We start from the raw sequence: 16,625 nt of genomic DNA, 5'->3' as shown, positions 1-16,625 counted from the left end.
AGAGAAAATTTCTCATCTTGACGAATTCATGAAAGTGAATATCAGGTCTCTTCTATTCAACTCTTAAGACCTCTCAAACATTGAATTTATTTTCTTTTTGAGAATTGGTAAATACACGCAAATTATTTTTTCAAAAAAAATCACATTGTACAGAAAGACTTTTTTTTTTTTTTTTTAATTTAAAAAAAAATTTTAGGGGCAGCCCCGGTGGCTCAGCGGTTTGGCGCCACCTTCGGCCCAGGGCCTGATCCTGCAGTCCTGGGTTTGAGTCCCACATCAGGCTCCCTGCAGGGAGCCTGCTTGTGTCTCTGCACCCCTCCCCTCTCACTGTGTGGCTCATGTATAAATAAATAAAATCTTTAAAACAAAATTTTTTTTAAAGTGATCTCCACCAGCCTGGAGCCCAGCATAGTGCTTAAACTCATGACCCTGAGATCAAGACCTGAGCTGATAAGAATCAAATACCTAACGCCTAACCTATTGAGCCATGCAGGCGCCTCCAAGAAGGCTTTTAACATAAAGCAACTGTCCCTGCCCTCATATCTCCCCTTCTGTTCTTCAGCACTTGCTTCCATAGCTCTAAATAATGTGCTCATACCACTAGATCATGATACTACATGTAGACTACTTGCTACGTATGATCATATCATCATGCTTAGTAATAACCTCTTGGGTCACATTGTAACTTTATAGAATGGGCCCTAACATCTATTCCTCATTCTGTCACTGCAAGACAAGGTTTCTTGAAGCCCTTCTCTCTGAGATGAGAATATTGGGCCATACACTTCTACTTGTCAATCATTTTCCTTTACTCTTCCCGACCTTGGTATTTTGAACTTTTATACCATCAAGGATAACATTTATATTCTGTGGATAAAGAAGATGTGGTCTATATATACAATGGAATACTACTCAGCCATTAGAAATGACGAATACCCACCATTTGCTTCAACGTGGATGGAACTGGAGGGTATTATGCTGAGTGAAGTCAATCGGAGAAGAACAAACATATGGTTTCATTCATTCAGGGAATATAAAGAATAGTGAGAAGGATTAAAGGGGAAAGGAGAGAAAATAAGTGGGAAATATCCGAGAGGGTGACAGACCATGAGAGACACCTAACTCTGGGAAACGAACAAGGGGTAGTCAAAGGGGAGGTGGGCAAGGGGTTGGGGTGACTGGGTGATGGGCACTGAGGGGGGCACTTGATGGTATGAGCACTGGGTGTTATACTATATGTTGGCAAATCGAACTCCAATAAAAAATATACAAAAAATACCCTTAAAATTAAAAAAAATTACATTCTGTTGTGTAAGCTGTGATGTCATTAAGTTTCATGTGCTTTGCCTCTAGCGGCACTAACCACAAGAAATATGTGAATATAAAAATATTGAGATATTTTGCATTCTTTGTGCTTGGAACGAAGTCTTCTAAATCCGAATTGTGTTTTACACTCACAGTCTATCTCAATTTGGACACTCAGTTTTCATCAGAAAGACATGATCTATACATTTAATAAAATGTTATTATCTATAAAGTAGATTTACATATCCAAGTTATAACAAGTATACTTAAAGACTTTCCAATAACTGAATTGTGTTCATTTTTAAATTTAGATTGATGAATTTTGATTCCTTACTTGCACTAGCTAATGTCACATGCTCATCGATCACATTTGATGGTGGAGAACTAGAGACTGATTCTAAAAGTCAAAGATCTATGATCATGTTCACATTACAGTGAGTAGACAAATATTGTTTCCTATAGAATCTGGTAGTGAACTAGGACTACTTTTATTCCTTTTATTGTTTATTGTAATTTCCTAAGAAAGGACATATAGGAGATAAACATTCTGAATCTTTGCAAGTCTAGAAAAGCTATTTTTCTGCTTATGGTGGATAGAATTGTGACCTCAGAAAAAATATGTTCAAGTCCTGGGCCCTGGTACCTATCAAAGTGACCTTATTTTGGTTTTTGCAAAAGTAACCAAGTTTTTAAAAGTTTGTACTGGATTAAGATGGCCCTTAAACTAATGACTGGTATCCTAAAATGAAGGAAATTTAGGAACAGAAGACACAGGGGAGCATTCCATATGAAGACGAAGGCAGAGATTAGAATTGTGTGTCTGCAAGCCAAAAAATATAAAGAGACAGAATGTACTAGCAACTAACAGAAGCTCAGAGAGAGGCATGGAACTGATTCTCCCTCAGAACCTCCAGAAGGTGGAGCACCTGGGTGGCTAAGTCAGTTAAGCATCTGCCTTCTGCTCCGGTCACGATCCCAGGGTTCTGGGATCCACGGTTCTGGGATCAAGCCCCATATCAGCAGGGACCCAGCTTCTCCCTCTCGCTCTGCCTGCCATTTCCCCTGCCTGTGCGCTCCTTCTCTCTCTCTGTTAAATAAATAAAAAGAAAAGAAAGAAAGAAAGAAAGAAAGAAAGAAAGAAAGAAAGAAAGAAAGAAAGAAAGAAAGAAAGAAAGAATCACCAGAGGAATCAACATGAATTTTGGACTTTAGCCTCCAGAGCTATGAGAGAATAAGTTTCCATTGTTTTAAACTACCTTGTCATTTGTTATGGCAGCCTCAGAGAAGAGAACGACCACACTGTCCTTGGGCTTGATTGATAGTTTGGCTGGGGGTAGAGGATCTAGGTTGCAAAAATCTAGGTTCCAGACCTTGATGACATTTTTTTTTTTTTTACATTTTTCTATCATCTTCCAGCCTTTGGTGCTGTTGACAAAAGTATGATGCTTGATCCTTGTGGACTGAGGTAATTGGAATCCTTGGTCTCAGAAACAGAAACAAATTGCTAAATGTAAGCACAAAAATAACTCACTGGTTAAATATCTAGCAGTTTACAGAATAGATGTGAAAGCTGCAGAACCAGTCTGAGGCTATCACCAAGGGAGGTAAGATGTAGCCAAAGACTACCCCAGGAATGGCCGGCCTGAATGTCACCACTGTTGCCACTGCAACCAGATCCTTGACCCTGTGGGATGACAGTAGTTTCAATATGACTACAAATTCTTTTTAGCTCCTTCCAGCAGGATGAGGAGTCCATTTCCCTACTTGTTGAATCTGAGGTCATGTTACAACTTCATCTCACCAATACAATGCTGCACAGACACCGTGTGACTTCATAGCTTCCACCTTAACACACCTTGCAGCTTCCACTCTCCGGTAAGACTTCCACCAAGAAGCCCAGGATCAAAGATTGTGTGGAGAGAGACGCCCAGCTGCCTAGTGACCTCAGCCACCCCAGGTGGGACACAGACACCAAAGTGAAGTCATCAGAGACAATGCAGCCTCAAGCCACAAGCTATCAGCAGCTGCATAAGCGAACTCAGGTAAGACCATTAGAAAAACTATCCTACCGATCCATAGAATTGCAATAAATAATAATTGCTGTCTTGAGTCAGTACATTTTAAGGGAAGTTTCCTATGAAACAATGTGTAGTGGATACCGACACTCTGCCCAGTTCAGACTACAGAGAAAGTAATCTCTGATTCTGCACTTTTGCATCATGACATCAAGTTTCAAATTCATGAGAGAACCATCTGATTGAGCCCACATAGGGCACATGCCCGTGTACTAGCTTCCATGGGCAGGAAGGGGAACTGGGGTATCCATTTGGGGTTCATAAATGGGAGGCAGAACCCTGATTCCACCTATCTTGGGTTTGTCCCCAGTAGAAAAAGGCATTTTTCCCCTCTCATCATAAAGTGTCCTTAATGGCATTCTTTCTGCTTCTAATTTTTTCTCTCCTCTTTTTATTAATAGTATTTTTTTAATAGTAAGTATTATGACAAGAGTACTTTTCTGTCATATAGGGCTAGTTACAAATGGCTACTATTTTTTTAACTAAATGGAAATTTATTTCTTGTTCATATAAATTCAAAATAGATAGGAATAGGGTAATACCTCTACCCCACAAGTACTCAGGCACTCAGTAAGATACACATCAAGTCTCTATCATCTTCAACAAAGGATTCCAAGATTTTCATGGGTCGCCACACACAGCTGGGCATTAGGAAAAGAGAAAGAGAGGGACGTCTGGGTGGCTCAGTGGTTGATCATCTGCCTTTGGCTCTGGTTGTGATTCTGGGGGTCCTAGGATTGAGTTCAGCATCAGGCTCCCTATGGGGAGCCTGCTTCTCCCTCTGCCTATGTCTTTGCCTCTCTGTGTCTCTCATGAATAAATAAATAAAATATTTAAAAATTTAAAAAGGAAAAGAAAGTGGCAAATGGGAGATTATTTAGACCAGGCATAGAAGTGGCACATGAGATACATGTACACACACACCCAACAGAAATAAATTACATTGCCATAACTACAAGACAACCAGAAAATGTGGTCTTGTGGTTTCTCAGGAATAACAAATGGGTTTGCTTACCATCAAGTCCACTTCTGCTGTCTATCTCTGCTTTCACACTCACCTTGTGTAAGTCTATTCTCAGCATCATTTCTTGTTCAAAATACCAGATCAAACTTGCTAGCTCGTGATTTCTCAGTATTTCTCAGTATTTAAAATTGGAAGTTTAACTTCCAATTGAATTTCATCAACTTTAAGCTTTTAACACAGAGGATATTGTTACATTTTTCTGCAAAATTAACCATTTTTTAAGATTTTATTTATTAAAAAAAGACCTTATTTATTTATTCATGATAGACACAGAGAGAGAGAGAGAGGCAGAGAGGCAGAGACACAGGCAGAGGGAGAAGCAGGCTCCATGCAGGGAGCCCGATGCGGGTCTCGACCCCGGGTCTCCAGGATCACACCCTGGGCTGAAGGTGGAGCTAAACTGCTGGGCAACCAGGGCTGCCCCCAAATTAACCATTCTAATGGTTGTTTTTTCAGTCTCTTAATATAATTAGAAGTCTGATTTTTCTTCAAAAATATTAGGCTGCTTTTTAAAATTGCTATGCTTGTCTGTAAGATTTAAATTACTTTGTATATGAAGATATTCTGTTTTTGTCTTGGTGAAATTTTTTCTATTTCATCTTTTTCCCAGTTTCATTGATAAAATTGTCATATAATGTTGTGTTGGCTTAAGGTACACAGCAAAATGATGTAATATATGTCTATATTGTGAAATAATTACCACAATAAGTTTTATTAACATCTATCATCTCAAATGGTTACAATTTTTTTCTCATGATGAAGATTTTTAAAAATATATTTTATTTATTTATTCATGAGAGACACAGAGAGAGAGGCAGAGATATAGGCAGAGGGAGAAGCATGCTCCCTGCGAGGAGCCTGATGGGGGACTAGACCCTAGGACCCTGGAATCAGGAGCAGATGCTTGAGCCACCCAGGCGTCCCTTGTGATGAAGACTTTTAAAATCTATTCTCTTAGCACTTTTCAACTATACAATATTTGGTATTATCGTACCATGTCGGTGATGGCCATTCTGACAGGTGTGAGGGGATATCTCACTGTGGTTTTGATTTGCATTTTCCTGATGTTGAGCATTTTTATGTACGTGTTGACCATTTTTTGTTTTTGTTTTGTTTACAGATTTTATTATTTATTTGACAGAGAGCAAAGCTAGAGATAAAGCACAAGCTGTGGGGGTGGGGGGGTGGGACAGAGAGGGAGGAAGAAGCAGACTCCTCATTGAGCAAGGATCCTGATGCAGGGCCCAATCCTGGGACCCTGGGATTATAACTGGAGCCAAAAGCAAAAGCTTAACTGACTGAGCCACCAAGGTGCCCCTGTCGACCATTTTTTTGCAGGTCTTCTTTGGAAAACTGTCTATTCAGGGTGCCTGGGTGGCTCAGTCAGTTAAGTGTCTGACTTTGGCTCAGGTCATGATCTTGGGTCCTGGGATAAAGGCCCGTATCAGGCTCCTCACTCAGTGGGGAGTCTGCTTGACCCTCTGCTTCTCCTCCTCTCCTGTACACCTGCTTTCTCTCACTCTCAAATAAATAAAATCTTGGGGCACCTGGGTGGCTCAGTTGGTTAGGCATCTGCCTTTGGCTTAGGTCATGATCCCAGGGTCCTGGGATCAAGCCTCATGTGGGGCTCTCTGCCTGTGCTCTTTCTCTCTCTCAAATAAATAAAATATTTAATAAATAAATACCTAAATAATTTTAAAAACTCATCTATTCAGTTTCTCTGCCCATTTTTCTTTCTTTCTTTTTACGATTTTATTTATTTATTCATGAGAGACACACACAACACACACACACACACAGAGGCAGAGACACAGGCAGAGGGAGAAGCAGACTCCATGCAGGGAGCCCATGTGGGACTCGATCCCGGGTCTCCAGGATCATGCCCTGGGCTGAAGGCAGTGCTAAACCACTGAGCCACCCAGGCTGCTGCCCTCTGCCCATTTTTCAATTGGATTGTTCTTTTTTTTTTTTTTTTTTTTTTTTGCTATTGAGTTGTAGGAGTTCTTTATATATTTTGGATGTTAATTAATCCCTTATCAAATATAGGATTTGCAAATATTGTCTCCTGTAGTATACCTTTTCATTTTGTTGATGGTTTCCTTTGCCGGGCAGAAGAAGATTTTTAGTTTGATATAGTTCCACTTATTTTATATTTGCTTGTTGCCTTTGACAAATGATTACAATTATAGCTAGAACACTATTACCCTAGCATGCAACTTTTAAAAAAATTTTTGCAACTTTTTTAGTGAGTTCATGCATACCTGAACTTGCCAACAGTTCTTCCACGTATCTAAAATTAAATTCTAATTACTATAATTTTTTGGTTGTGGTAAAAAGTAAATAACATAAAATTTACCATCTAAACCATTTTTAAGTGGGCAGTTAAGTATATTTACATTTTGAAAGAGATCTCCAGAACTTTTCACCTTGCCAAATTGAAACTCTTATTGAACAATAACTTCCCCTTCCCCTCCATCTCAGCCTCTGGAAACTACCATTATACTTTCTGTTCCTATGAGAGAGGAATCATGTATTATTTGTCTTTTGTGTCTGGTTTCTTTCACTTAGCCTAATGTCCTCAAGACTCATCCATGTTACAGCATGTGACAGGTTTTCCTTCCTTATTATGTCTTTAAATTGTATTAAAATATTAAATACATATAAAAGAATATAAAAGAAAACAAATACCCATGTACCTGTTTTTTTTTTTTTTTTTAAGACTGATTTATCTAGGGATCCCTGGGTGGCGCAGCGGTTTGGCGCCTGCCTTTGGCCCAGGGCGCGATCCTGGAGACCCGGGGTCGAATCCCGCGTCCGGCTCCCGGTGCATGGAGCCTGCTTCTCCCTCTGCCTGTGTCTCTTCCTCTCTCTCTTTCTCTGTGTGACTATCATAAATAAATAAAAAAATTAAAAAAATATATATTTAAAAAAAAAAAAAAAAAAAAAGACTGATTTATCTATTTGAGGTGGGGAGGGGCAGGGAGAGAGGGAGAGGAGAATCTCTGCACCCCACTGAGTGCAGAGCCCTGACCTGGGGCTCCATCTCATGACTGAGATCATGACTTGAGCCAAAATCAAGAGCTTTCTGCTTAACTGACTGAGCCACCCAGGTTCTCCAGGTGCCCCCCATGCACCTATCTTAATCACTGAAGACGGATGCTCCTTCTTCCCTGCCAGATGTTAACAATACGGAGAAATTTGTATTTATCATTCCCTTGGCATTTTATTTTTACTACATCATTGTGTATCTAAGCAGTATATTATTTAATTGTGTATATTTTTTAACATTAGATGTAATCACGTGATATGCATTTTTATGCAACTGCTTTTTTTATCAAGGTGAAATTCACAGAACACACATAATACAATGAACTATTCAGGTATGCAATTCAGTGGCATTTAATGTACTCACAATGTTGTGTAGCCAGCCACCAGCTCTATTTTCAAGACTTTTTTTGGGCAGCCCAGGTGGCTCAGGGCAGCCCGGGTGGCTCAGAGGTTCAGCGCTGCCTTCAGCCCATGGCGTGATCACCTGAAGACCCGGGATCGAGTTCCGTGTCAGGCTCCCAGCGTGGAGCCTGCTTCTCCCTCTGCCTGTGTCTCTGCTGCGTGCTCTCTCTCTCTGTCTCTCATTAATAAATTAAATTTTTAAAAAAAGATTTTTTTCAACTTCTCTTAAAAACACCATGTTCCCATTAAATCATCACTCGCTGTTGCCTCCTGTCCCCAACCCCTGGTAACCATTAATCTGCTTTCTTTTTCTGTGGCTTTTCCTATTCCATATATATCATATAAAAGGAATCATACAATATGTGATCTTTTGTGTCTGGCTTCTTTCACTTAGCATAATGTTTTTGTAGTTCTTCTAAGATGTAGCGTGTATTATATTTTTTTTAAAAGATTTTATATTTATTTATTTATTTATTTGAAAGAGAGTACCAGTCGGGGAGGCAGAGGGAGAGGGACAAGCAGACTCCTTGCTGAACCTGACTCAGGGCTTGATCCCAGGACCCTGAGATCATGACCTGAGCTGAGGCATATGCCTAACTGACTGAGACACCCAGGTGCCCCTGTAGCATGTATTAATACTTTGCTCCTTTTGATAGCTGAATAATATCACAGTGTATGGACGTACCACAATTTGTTTACCCATTCATTCACCACTAGACATTTGGGTTGTTTCTGCCTTTTTGCTATTGTGAATAATGCTGCTAAATATTTGTGTACCAGTTTCTGTGTGGACGTATGTTTTCATTTCTCTTAGGTATTTTCCTAAAAGTAGAACTGCTGGCTCCTATGGTAATTCTTTGTTTAACTTTCTGAGGAATCATCAAACTTACCACATACTCACCCACCTCACTCATACTCATGGCAGGAGAGCTTTGAAGACTTAGTTTGGGCTCCAGTTCTAGCAAAATAGTAAATGAAAAGATAACCTGAAAACTCTCCTGCTACAAAAATCCAGAACCCCTGGTCAAAATATAGTAACTAAATTTTCAAAAAGATTTTATTATTTATTTATTTATTTACTTACTTACTTATTTATTTATTTTTAGAGAGTAGGGGCAGGGTGAGAAGGAGAGAAGCAGACTCCCTGCTGAGTGGGGACCACCCCCATACACACAACATGGGGCTCAATCTCACGACCCTGAGATCATGACCTGAGCTGAAATCAAGAGTTGGATGCTCAACCAGCTGAGCTACCCTGTTGCCCTTTTAGTGTTAATTTTTGTTTTAGTTGGGCAGCCCCTGTGGCCCAGCGGTTTAGCGCTACCTTCAGCCCAGGGCATCTCTCTCTCTCTTTCATGAATAAATAAATAAATATTTTTTTTTTTTTTATGATAGTCACACACAGAGAGAGAGAGAGAGAGGCAGAGACACAGGCAGAGGGAGAAGCAGGCTCCATGCACTGGGAGCCTGACGTGGGATTCGATCCCGGGTCTCCAGGATCACGCCCTGGGCCAAAGGCAGGCGCCAAACCGCTGCGCCACCCAGGGATCCCAATAAATAAATATTTTTAAAAAATAGTAAATTTTTTTAGTTGTATTTATTTTTTTAATGTGTATTATGGGTCCATGACACATAGTCCAAAAGGTACAAAAAGTGAATTAAAAATCATTGAAAAGAAAAAAAGAAAGAAAAGAAAAGAAAGAAAGAAAGAAAATCCATCCCCACCTTTTCCCCCACTTATTTTCCAGAGACAGTTTGTATCTGGCAACTACCAGCAGCAACTACCATCCCTAGTGTCTTGTGTATCCTTCCTGAGTTAATTGAAAAATTTACCAGTGCATATATTATTTTAGCAAGAATTATTTTAAACACAGAGCAGAGGCCCAAATAAAACAGGAAGTCCCCTGAAAAACAGCACAAGGAGTGATCTAGCTGACTGAGTGCTTGTCCAAGAACTTAGGAGTTTAATGCCTATGTGGGCTGAGGACTTTGAGCCCAGGGGAGGCAGAGGAGGAACAGAGGTCACTGTAAAACACTAGGAACCTCAAGGAGCTGAACCTTTGGTGAAAAGCTAAGCTAGAAAAAAATCCACCCCCAGTACAGGATGAAATACAAAGGCTTATACAACTCTTTCCTCAGATGGGAAAAGAGCTTCCCCCAAGAACTCTGTCTGGCCTTGCATTTTGTGTGAGATTGGGTCTAAATCTACACCACCTGCATCATCCAGGGTCAAGCAGAGAAAGTAACATAAATACTGCCCCTGAGATCTGGAAATCAAGTTTGGCTCTTCATCTCCTGACCCTGTCCTTGTAGGCAACAGATCCGACGAGAATTTTATTCAGCACTAGACTGAGTGGTATCCATATAATTTCCTCTTGCCTTTGACCCCTGAAAGTCCTCATGGTCCTGCTGCTGCTGTCACCACCACTGTCCCAAGAACCTGCCTTGACGCTCAAAGGACTAGGACTTGTGGGGACTCTGGTGGGTGTCGGGTGTGGACAGTGAGTTCACCCGCCACACCGTAGCTGACTTCCATTCCTGCTTCCGTGCTGCACATAGAATCTCCTTAGTGCTCTTAGTCCGATTAACACCCTCCCAGTCTTGGCATCCCTCTCCTTGCTTTTCTGATCCAAATCTGAAGCAGGCATCCTGGCGAATGAGAGAGGAATATAATGTGTCAGCAGGCTGATTCGTGCCTTTGTCCCCACTGCCCTCACTCAGCATCAAGTGTGACAGCCTGCCTCCTGGAGCTGGGAGGAGAACAGAGCTCACCTTCCCCAGGGAAGACACACACTGAACACACAGTGTGATCCCAGAGCCCGGCAAGGAGAGCATCAACTAGCTGCTCCTCATCATATTGGAGGAAAAGAGGACTCCCCAGGGAAACAAGAGAAAGGCATTCCAGGCAGAAGCAGCAGTGTGTGAGAAAGCAGAAGGTAGCTGGTATGTTTTGGGGGACACCAAGAAGCCCAGTGTGTGAGCCTGGGAGATGATGCAGGGTCTTGAAATTTTTAGACTCTGTGTTGAAGGCCTGAAGGAGAGAAATCTTGTGTGAGAAATGGACAAGAACCTTTCCTAACCCGGTCACAGGTGTACAGAAGAGAGCCACGAGCCCCACAGAAGCATACTGACCCTGATCATTCAGCCAGTTGCCCTGGTTATACCTGAGGAAGGTAAGGCTGATCACCAGGAGGTAGGGAAGACAGGAGAGGGGGCCGACCTGGGCCCCTTCGCACGGCAGCCAACAGCCACATCTTCCTCCCTCCCGTCCCCTTACTTGGTCTTTGTGGTCTTCCATTCCACGAGGGCACTGGACCACCCTCCAAAATGTAAGAGAATTGAGAGGTGGGGGAGTCTTGGCAGACTGAGAATCTGGGAAGGTTCTGCCAGGAGCCCCTCTGTCCTCCCTGCAGTGACCGCCCCTCACTCCAGTGCTAAGAACATCTGGGTTCCCAGACCATCACCTCCTCACGCAGAGCATCTGAAGTCCACACCAGACCAGGAAACTGCAGCAGCAGCAGCAGCAGCTTTCTCCAGGAGCCCTGGTTGCTGGCATTCCCGGGATGGATGAAGTGTCCCGTGGCTTGGTTCCCCACTGTCTCGAAGCCCTGGACACAGCCTTCGTTCATCCTGGGAAGGAGGGCAGAAACTGGCAGAGCTCTGAGGGCAGCCACGCCCTTCCCATGCCCTGCCCTCTCCCGGCACCCACCCGAAGGCTGAGGTGGGTTGGTGGACGTTGCTGGTAAGGCCAGGGCCCCACAGGGTCTGGGAGTGCCCCATCAAAGCACAAGTCCCACAGTAGATATGGAAATGGCTCGCTGAGGGCCTGGGAATCACCTTGAACAGCTTTTCCCACATTTTGCCAAGGCCACTTGCTGAGTTCATGCCCTGGAAACAGCAGAAAGAAGACCGGGGGCTGGGAGCTGGGTATCGGCTCTAGTGGAAAGAAAGCAGACCTGGAGGGTGAGATCCTTATACTGGTGGTCAGGGTTTGAGGCCATGAGGAGGAGAGGTGCGCTAAACCAGGGCCGAGGGCAGGGGCTGGGTGAGAAAGTGGGACATGGGCTGGGCCTTGGAAGGACCAGGGGTGGGACTGGGGCCAGGGTTGACCACTGACCAACCACCAGAGTACAGTATCAGGGGTCATGGATTCTGTTGCCCCCATCAGGTGTTCCAGGGCCTTCTCATAGCAGGTAGCAAATCGGTTCCGTTCTCCAGCTCTGTGGTAGCAGAGGGAGTCGTTTAGTGTCTCAGATGGGCAGCCACTTCTCCTGAATTTGAGCCAAGGGCAGTTGCAATGCCGTGGTACCAAGACCATCGGTTTTCCCTGGGGTGGCAATTCAGGTTTGGGATCCAGGCAGGGTGCCATCAGCCACATGATGAGTACCCAGAAGACCCACAGGACAAAAATCTGCCACAAGTGCTTCATGTCCTGGGGCAGACAGACAGCAGACTGACTTCTCTACCTGGGATTGAGAAGGAGGAGAAACTGAGGCCCTAGGCTCTCTCTGCCCCTTTGGCCCCTATGCCTCCCCAACCCACCACATCATACCTCCTGCCTCCCTGCCCATTTGCTCACCTCCAGAGAGGACCTAGCTGGCCCTGGGATGGAAAGTGCAAGCGCAGAGAGATAACATATGGTGGGTCCCATATCCTCCTTCAGGAGGAAGGATTAGCTCTCAGTGTGGTCCCCCATGCCACCAATCATACCACAGACCTCATCATAAAGTATACATTGTGACCTCCCTTCTGTAGCCTGCCTGGGCAGAGCCGCTACCCAGTCCTGTCTGTGATATCCCAGCAGTCTGCATGAGGGCAGAGATGGAACTTGACTGTCTTTTTTAGCTCTGCATCCCTAAGACAGAATCATTTAATAAATATTTGTGGGATACATGAGCAGAGATGAGAGGGAACTGAGAGACTAATTAGTGTCTGTGTGATGCCCCTCTCTCCAAACGTGTAACTAGGCTCAGATCTCTCTTCTATTCTCCAGACCTCATACCCAACAGCCTTATGGACTTACCTTAGATGTCTCAGAGACCTCTCCTAACTCATGATTTCTCCTGTAAGCCAATTCCTTCCCAAGACTTCTCCATCTCGGTAAGTGTCCCACCTGTCACCAAGTGGCTCAAGCCAGAAACCTATGGGCTCTCCTGGATTTCTCCTTCTGTGATTTCCAAAACCATTTTCCATCCATTTGTTTCTGTCTCCATACCACCTTCTTCATTTCCACTACCACCACCACCCCCTTTTTGTTAAGATTTTATTATTTATTCATGAGAGACACGCAGAGAGGGGCAGAGACATGGGCAGAGGGAGAAGCAGGCTCCATGCAGGGACCTGATGCAGGACTTGATCCCTGGACCCCAGGATCATGACCTGAGCCAAAGGCAGACGCTCAACCACTGAGCCACCCCGGTGCCCCAGCTGGGTATTTTATAGCTTTTAAAACAATTCACAAAAAAAAAAATTGAGTAAGGTCTATAGTTTAATTAATTGTACTGTGCCAATGCCAACTTCCTGATTTGGACAATGTACTGTTGCTACTATATGATAAAATGCTACCATTAGGGGAAACCGGGTACATAGGACCTCTCCTTACTATTTTTGCAATTTCTTATGTGCCTATAGTTATTTAAAAACAAAAAGTTGTGTTGTGTTTTGTTTTTTAAAGATTTATTTACGTATTTTGAAGAGACAGAGACAGAACGGGGAGAAGCAGCAGAAGAGAAAGAGAGAATCTCAAGTAGACTCCTCACTGAGTGCAGAGCCCAAAGCTTGACTCAGGCTCGACCTCACAATCCTGAGGCCATGATCTGAGTCAGAACCAAGCGTGGGATGCTCAACAGACTGTGCCACCCAGGCACCCCTCAAAATAAAAAGGTTTTAAAAATCCTCTAGGAAAAAATGTATAGTAAGTTTTATTGCAGTTTCCTTTATATCAAGTGATATATTTTATTATTTTATTTATTATTGTATTATTGTATTATTGTTTTTTATTATTGTAAAACACTCAAAAATTACCTTTCCAACCATTTTAAAGTGTAGAATTCAGTGACAGTATATTGTGCAGTACTATGCAGCTACCATCTCCATCTAGTTCCAGAACATATTCATCCCCACAAGAGGCAGCTCCATTCCCAGTAAGCAATCAAGTCCTATTTTCATCTTCTCCAGCCTCTGGCAAGGTAGGAGTTTTTAAAAATTAAAACATCTTAAAATATTAGCCTTGACAACTTTTTGACAACTTTGTTGAGGCACAATTTGCATGTCAAAAAAATCACACATTTTAAATTCAATGATTTTTTTTAGTAAATTTGTAGTTATGTAAGCATCACCACAACCCAGTTTCGAACATTCTCATCAGAGACCCCTCATTCACATTTACCATCAATCTCTCTCCTCATTCCAAGCAACTCAAACCTACTTCCTCTATAGATTTGCCTTGTTTGGGCAGCCCCAGTGGCTCAGCGGTTTAGCGCCGCCTTTGGCCCAGGGTGTGATCCTGGAGACCCAGGATTGAGTGCATGGAGCCTGCTTCTGCCTGTGTCTCTGCCTCTCTCTCTCTCTCTCTCTCTCTCTCTCTCTCTCTCTCTCTGTGTGTGTGTGTGTGTGTGTGTGTCTCATGAATAAATAAATGTTTTTTTAAAAAGGAAAAAAACTTGTTTTTTTGCCTTGTTTGATCATCTCGTATAAATGGAATCATACATTATATGGTTTCTTGTATCTAACTTCTTTTCCTAGTGTAATGTTTTTGAGGTTTATATTATAGCAGGTACCAGGAGTTAGTTTCTTTTGTTTTGTTTTGTTTGGACAACTAATATTCCATTGTGTGGATATGCCACATTTTATTTATTCAGGTTACACTTAATTAAGCATCTTGAGCCAATAACACTTCTAGTCTATACCAATGGAGCTCTCTGTGGTTTTGGAAACATGCTGAAAATTCGAGCAGTTTACAGATTTACCCGCCTTTTACTTTCTGCCTGCTTGGGCCTCACATTCAGTCAGGGAAGACTAGATAGCTAGGACGCTCTCTAAGCGCTCGTGAGCATGTGTAAAGTCTTGTGCAAGTGTGCAGCCTTTCAGACCACCAGGGCTGTGTGAAAGCTTATCAAGGCTCACTGTGGCTATCTTGTTCCCAGATCTCTCTGCTAAATGTCTGGCAGGCGTGCCATTTTGTTGCTTGTCCCCACTAGTATCATAACTTCAGCCTAGCTGCAGTGTTGGCTTTCCTTGATTGCCACTAGATTGCTATTGTTTTCAACAATGTCCATGGGCAAGTGTTTTCTAAGCTCTGCTCCAAATCCAATTGGCTCCTTCTAAGGACAAAGCTCCTACTCCTCACAAACTTCCCTGCCCCATTAGGACTCACCACAGAACTGAGTGAGGAAGATTGGAGACGCCACTGGGTAAAATGACATGAAGGTTTGGTAGTTTTTCTTGAATAAATGCTTCTCAATATGATGTATGCCTTTTGGTCAATTTCTAGAGTCCTGAAGTGACTGTCTATGACAATTTTACATAGTCTTATCATTGCTTTTTAAGGAGAGGATTTGCTGAGCTCCTCAGTTATTCTGGAGGCCCCATCCCTTAACCAATATGTTCTTGAATCCTTGTTAATTTTTCTCTTCTATTATTATAAAATACGTCAAGGAGGGCCCCCCAGATGGCTCAGCGGTTTAGAGCTGCCTTTGGCCCGGGGTGTGATCCTGGGGACCGGAGGTCGAGTCCCGCATCGGGTTCCTGACATGGAGCCTGCTTCTCCCTCTGCCTGTGTCTCTGCCTCTCTCTGTTTCTCAAATAAATAAATAAATAAAATCTTTAAAAAAATGTGTCAAGGATACTAGATTGAATAATAAAATTAACCACACTAGAGTGGATAATATAATACTTTCGTGAAGTCAGTATCCATTTTCTTCCCCAGATGTTAACACTTCCTCTGTTTTTGGTATTCTGATGTTTATATGTAGACATATGCTTATTTACTCTATTTGAATAGATTCAAGCTTGCCAAATATTAGAACTCATGCCTATCATTAATTCTGGCTAATTCTTATCCATACCTTTCAAATATTGCCTCTCCTTCCTTCTTGCTACTTTCTCCTACTGGAACTCTTATTAGTGAGATATTAATTTCTTCATTCTGAATCTCCCTTTTATAGTTATGATTTTATTTCTCTATATTATATTCAGCTCTTTCAGTTCAATATTCCTCTCTTTGTGTCTAATTGGCTGTTTAACCCTCCCCCTGATTTTTTTTTTAAATTTTTATTTATTTATGATAGTCACACAGAATGAGAGAGAGAGGCAGAGACATAGGCAGAGGGAGAAGCAGGCTCCATGCACCGAGAGCCTGACATGGGATTCGATCCCAGGTCTCCAGGATCGCGCCCTGGGCCAAAGGCAGGCGCTAAACCGCTGCGCCACCTAGGGATCCCCTCCCCCTGATTTTTTAACTTAAATTACTATATTTTTCATTTCTAGAAATTTTTTTAATTTTTTTTTTTTATGATAGGCACACAGTGAGAGAGAGAGAGAGGCAGAGACACAGGCAGAGGGAGAAGCAGGCTCCATACACCGGGAGCCCGACGTGGGATTCGATCCCGGGTCTCCAGGATTGCACCCTGGGCCAAAGGCAGGCGCTAAACCGCTGCGCCACCCAGGGATCCCCCAATTTTTTAAATTTTTAATCTTTCTTTCTTTCTTTCATTCATTCTTTTTTTAGAGAAGTGAGAGAGGAGCAGAGGGAGAAAGAGAATCTTAAGTAG

The 16,625-nt window shown here is 42.7% G+C and overlaps 1 protein-coding gene across 1 annotated transcript; it reads right to left on the bottom strand.

Moving 5' to 3' along the window:
- Positions 1–10,314: 10,314 nt before the first annotated feature.
- On the bottom strand, positions 10,315–12,283 carry CUNH20orf173 (chromosome unknown C20orf173 homolog). The gene is made up of 4 exons (XM_055344435.1): positions 11,972–12,283; positions 11,564–11,742; positions 11,313–11,484; positions 10,315–10,503 (listed from the first exon to the last, which is right to left on the bottom strand). Exons 1-4 carry the CDS (start codon positions 12,281–12,283, stop codon positions 10,315–10,317), a joined length of 852 nt encoding a protein of 283 aa, XP_055200410.1.
- Positions 12,284–16,625: the final 4,342 nt, after the last annotated feature.

This window comes from Nyctereutes procyonoides, unplaced genomic scaffold (assembly GCF_905146905.1).
Source record: "Nyctereutes procyonoides isolate TBG_1078 unplaced genomic scaffold, NYPRO_anot_genome, whole genome shotgun sequence".
NCBI lineage: Eukaryota > Metazoa > Chordata > Mammalia > Carnivora > Canidae > Nyctereutes > Nyctereutes procyonoides.
This window is presented reverse-complemented; position numbering and strand designations above follow the sequence as displayed.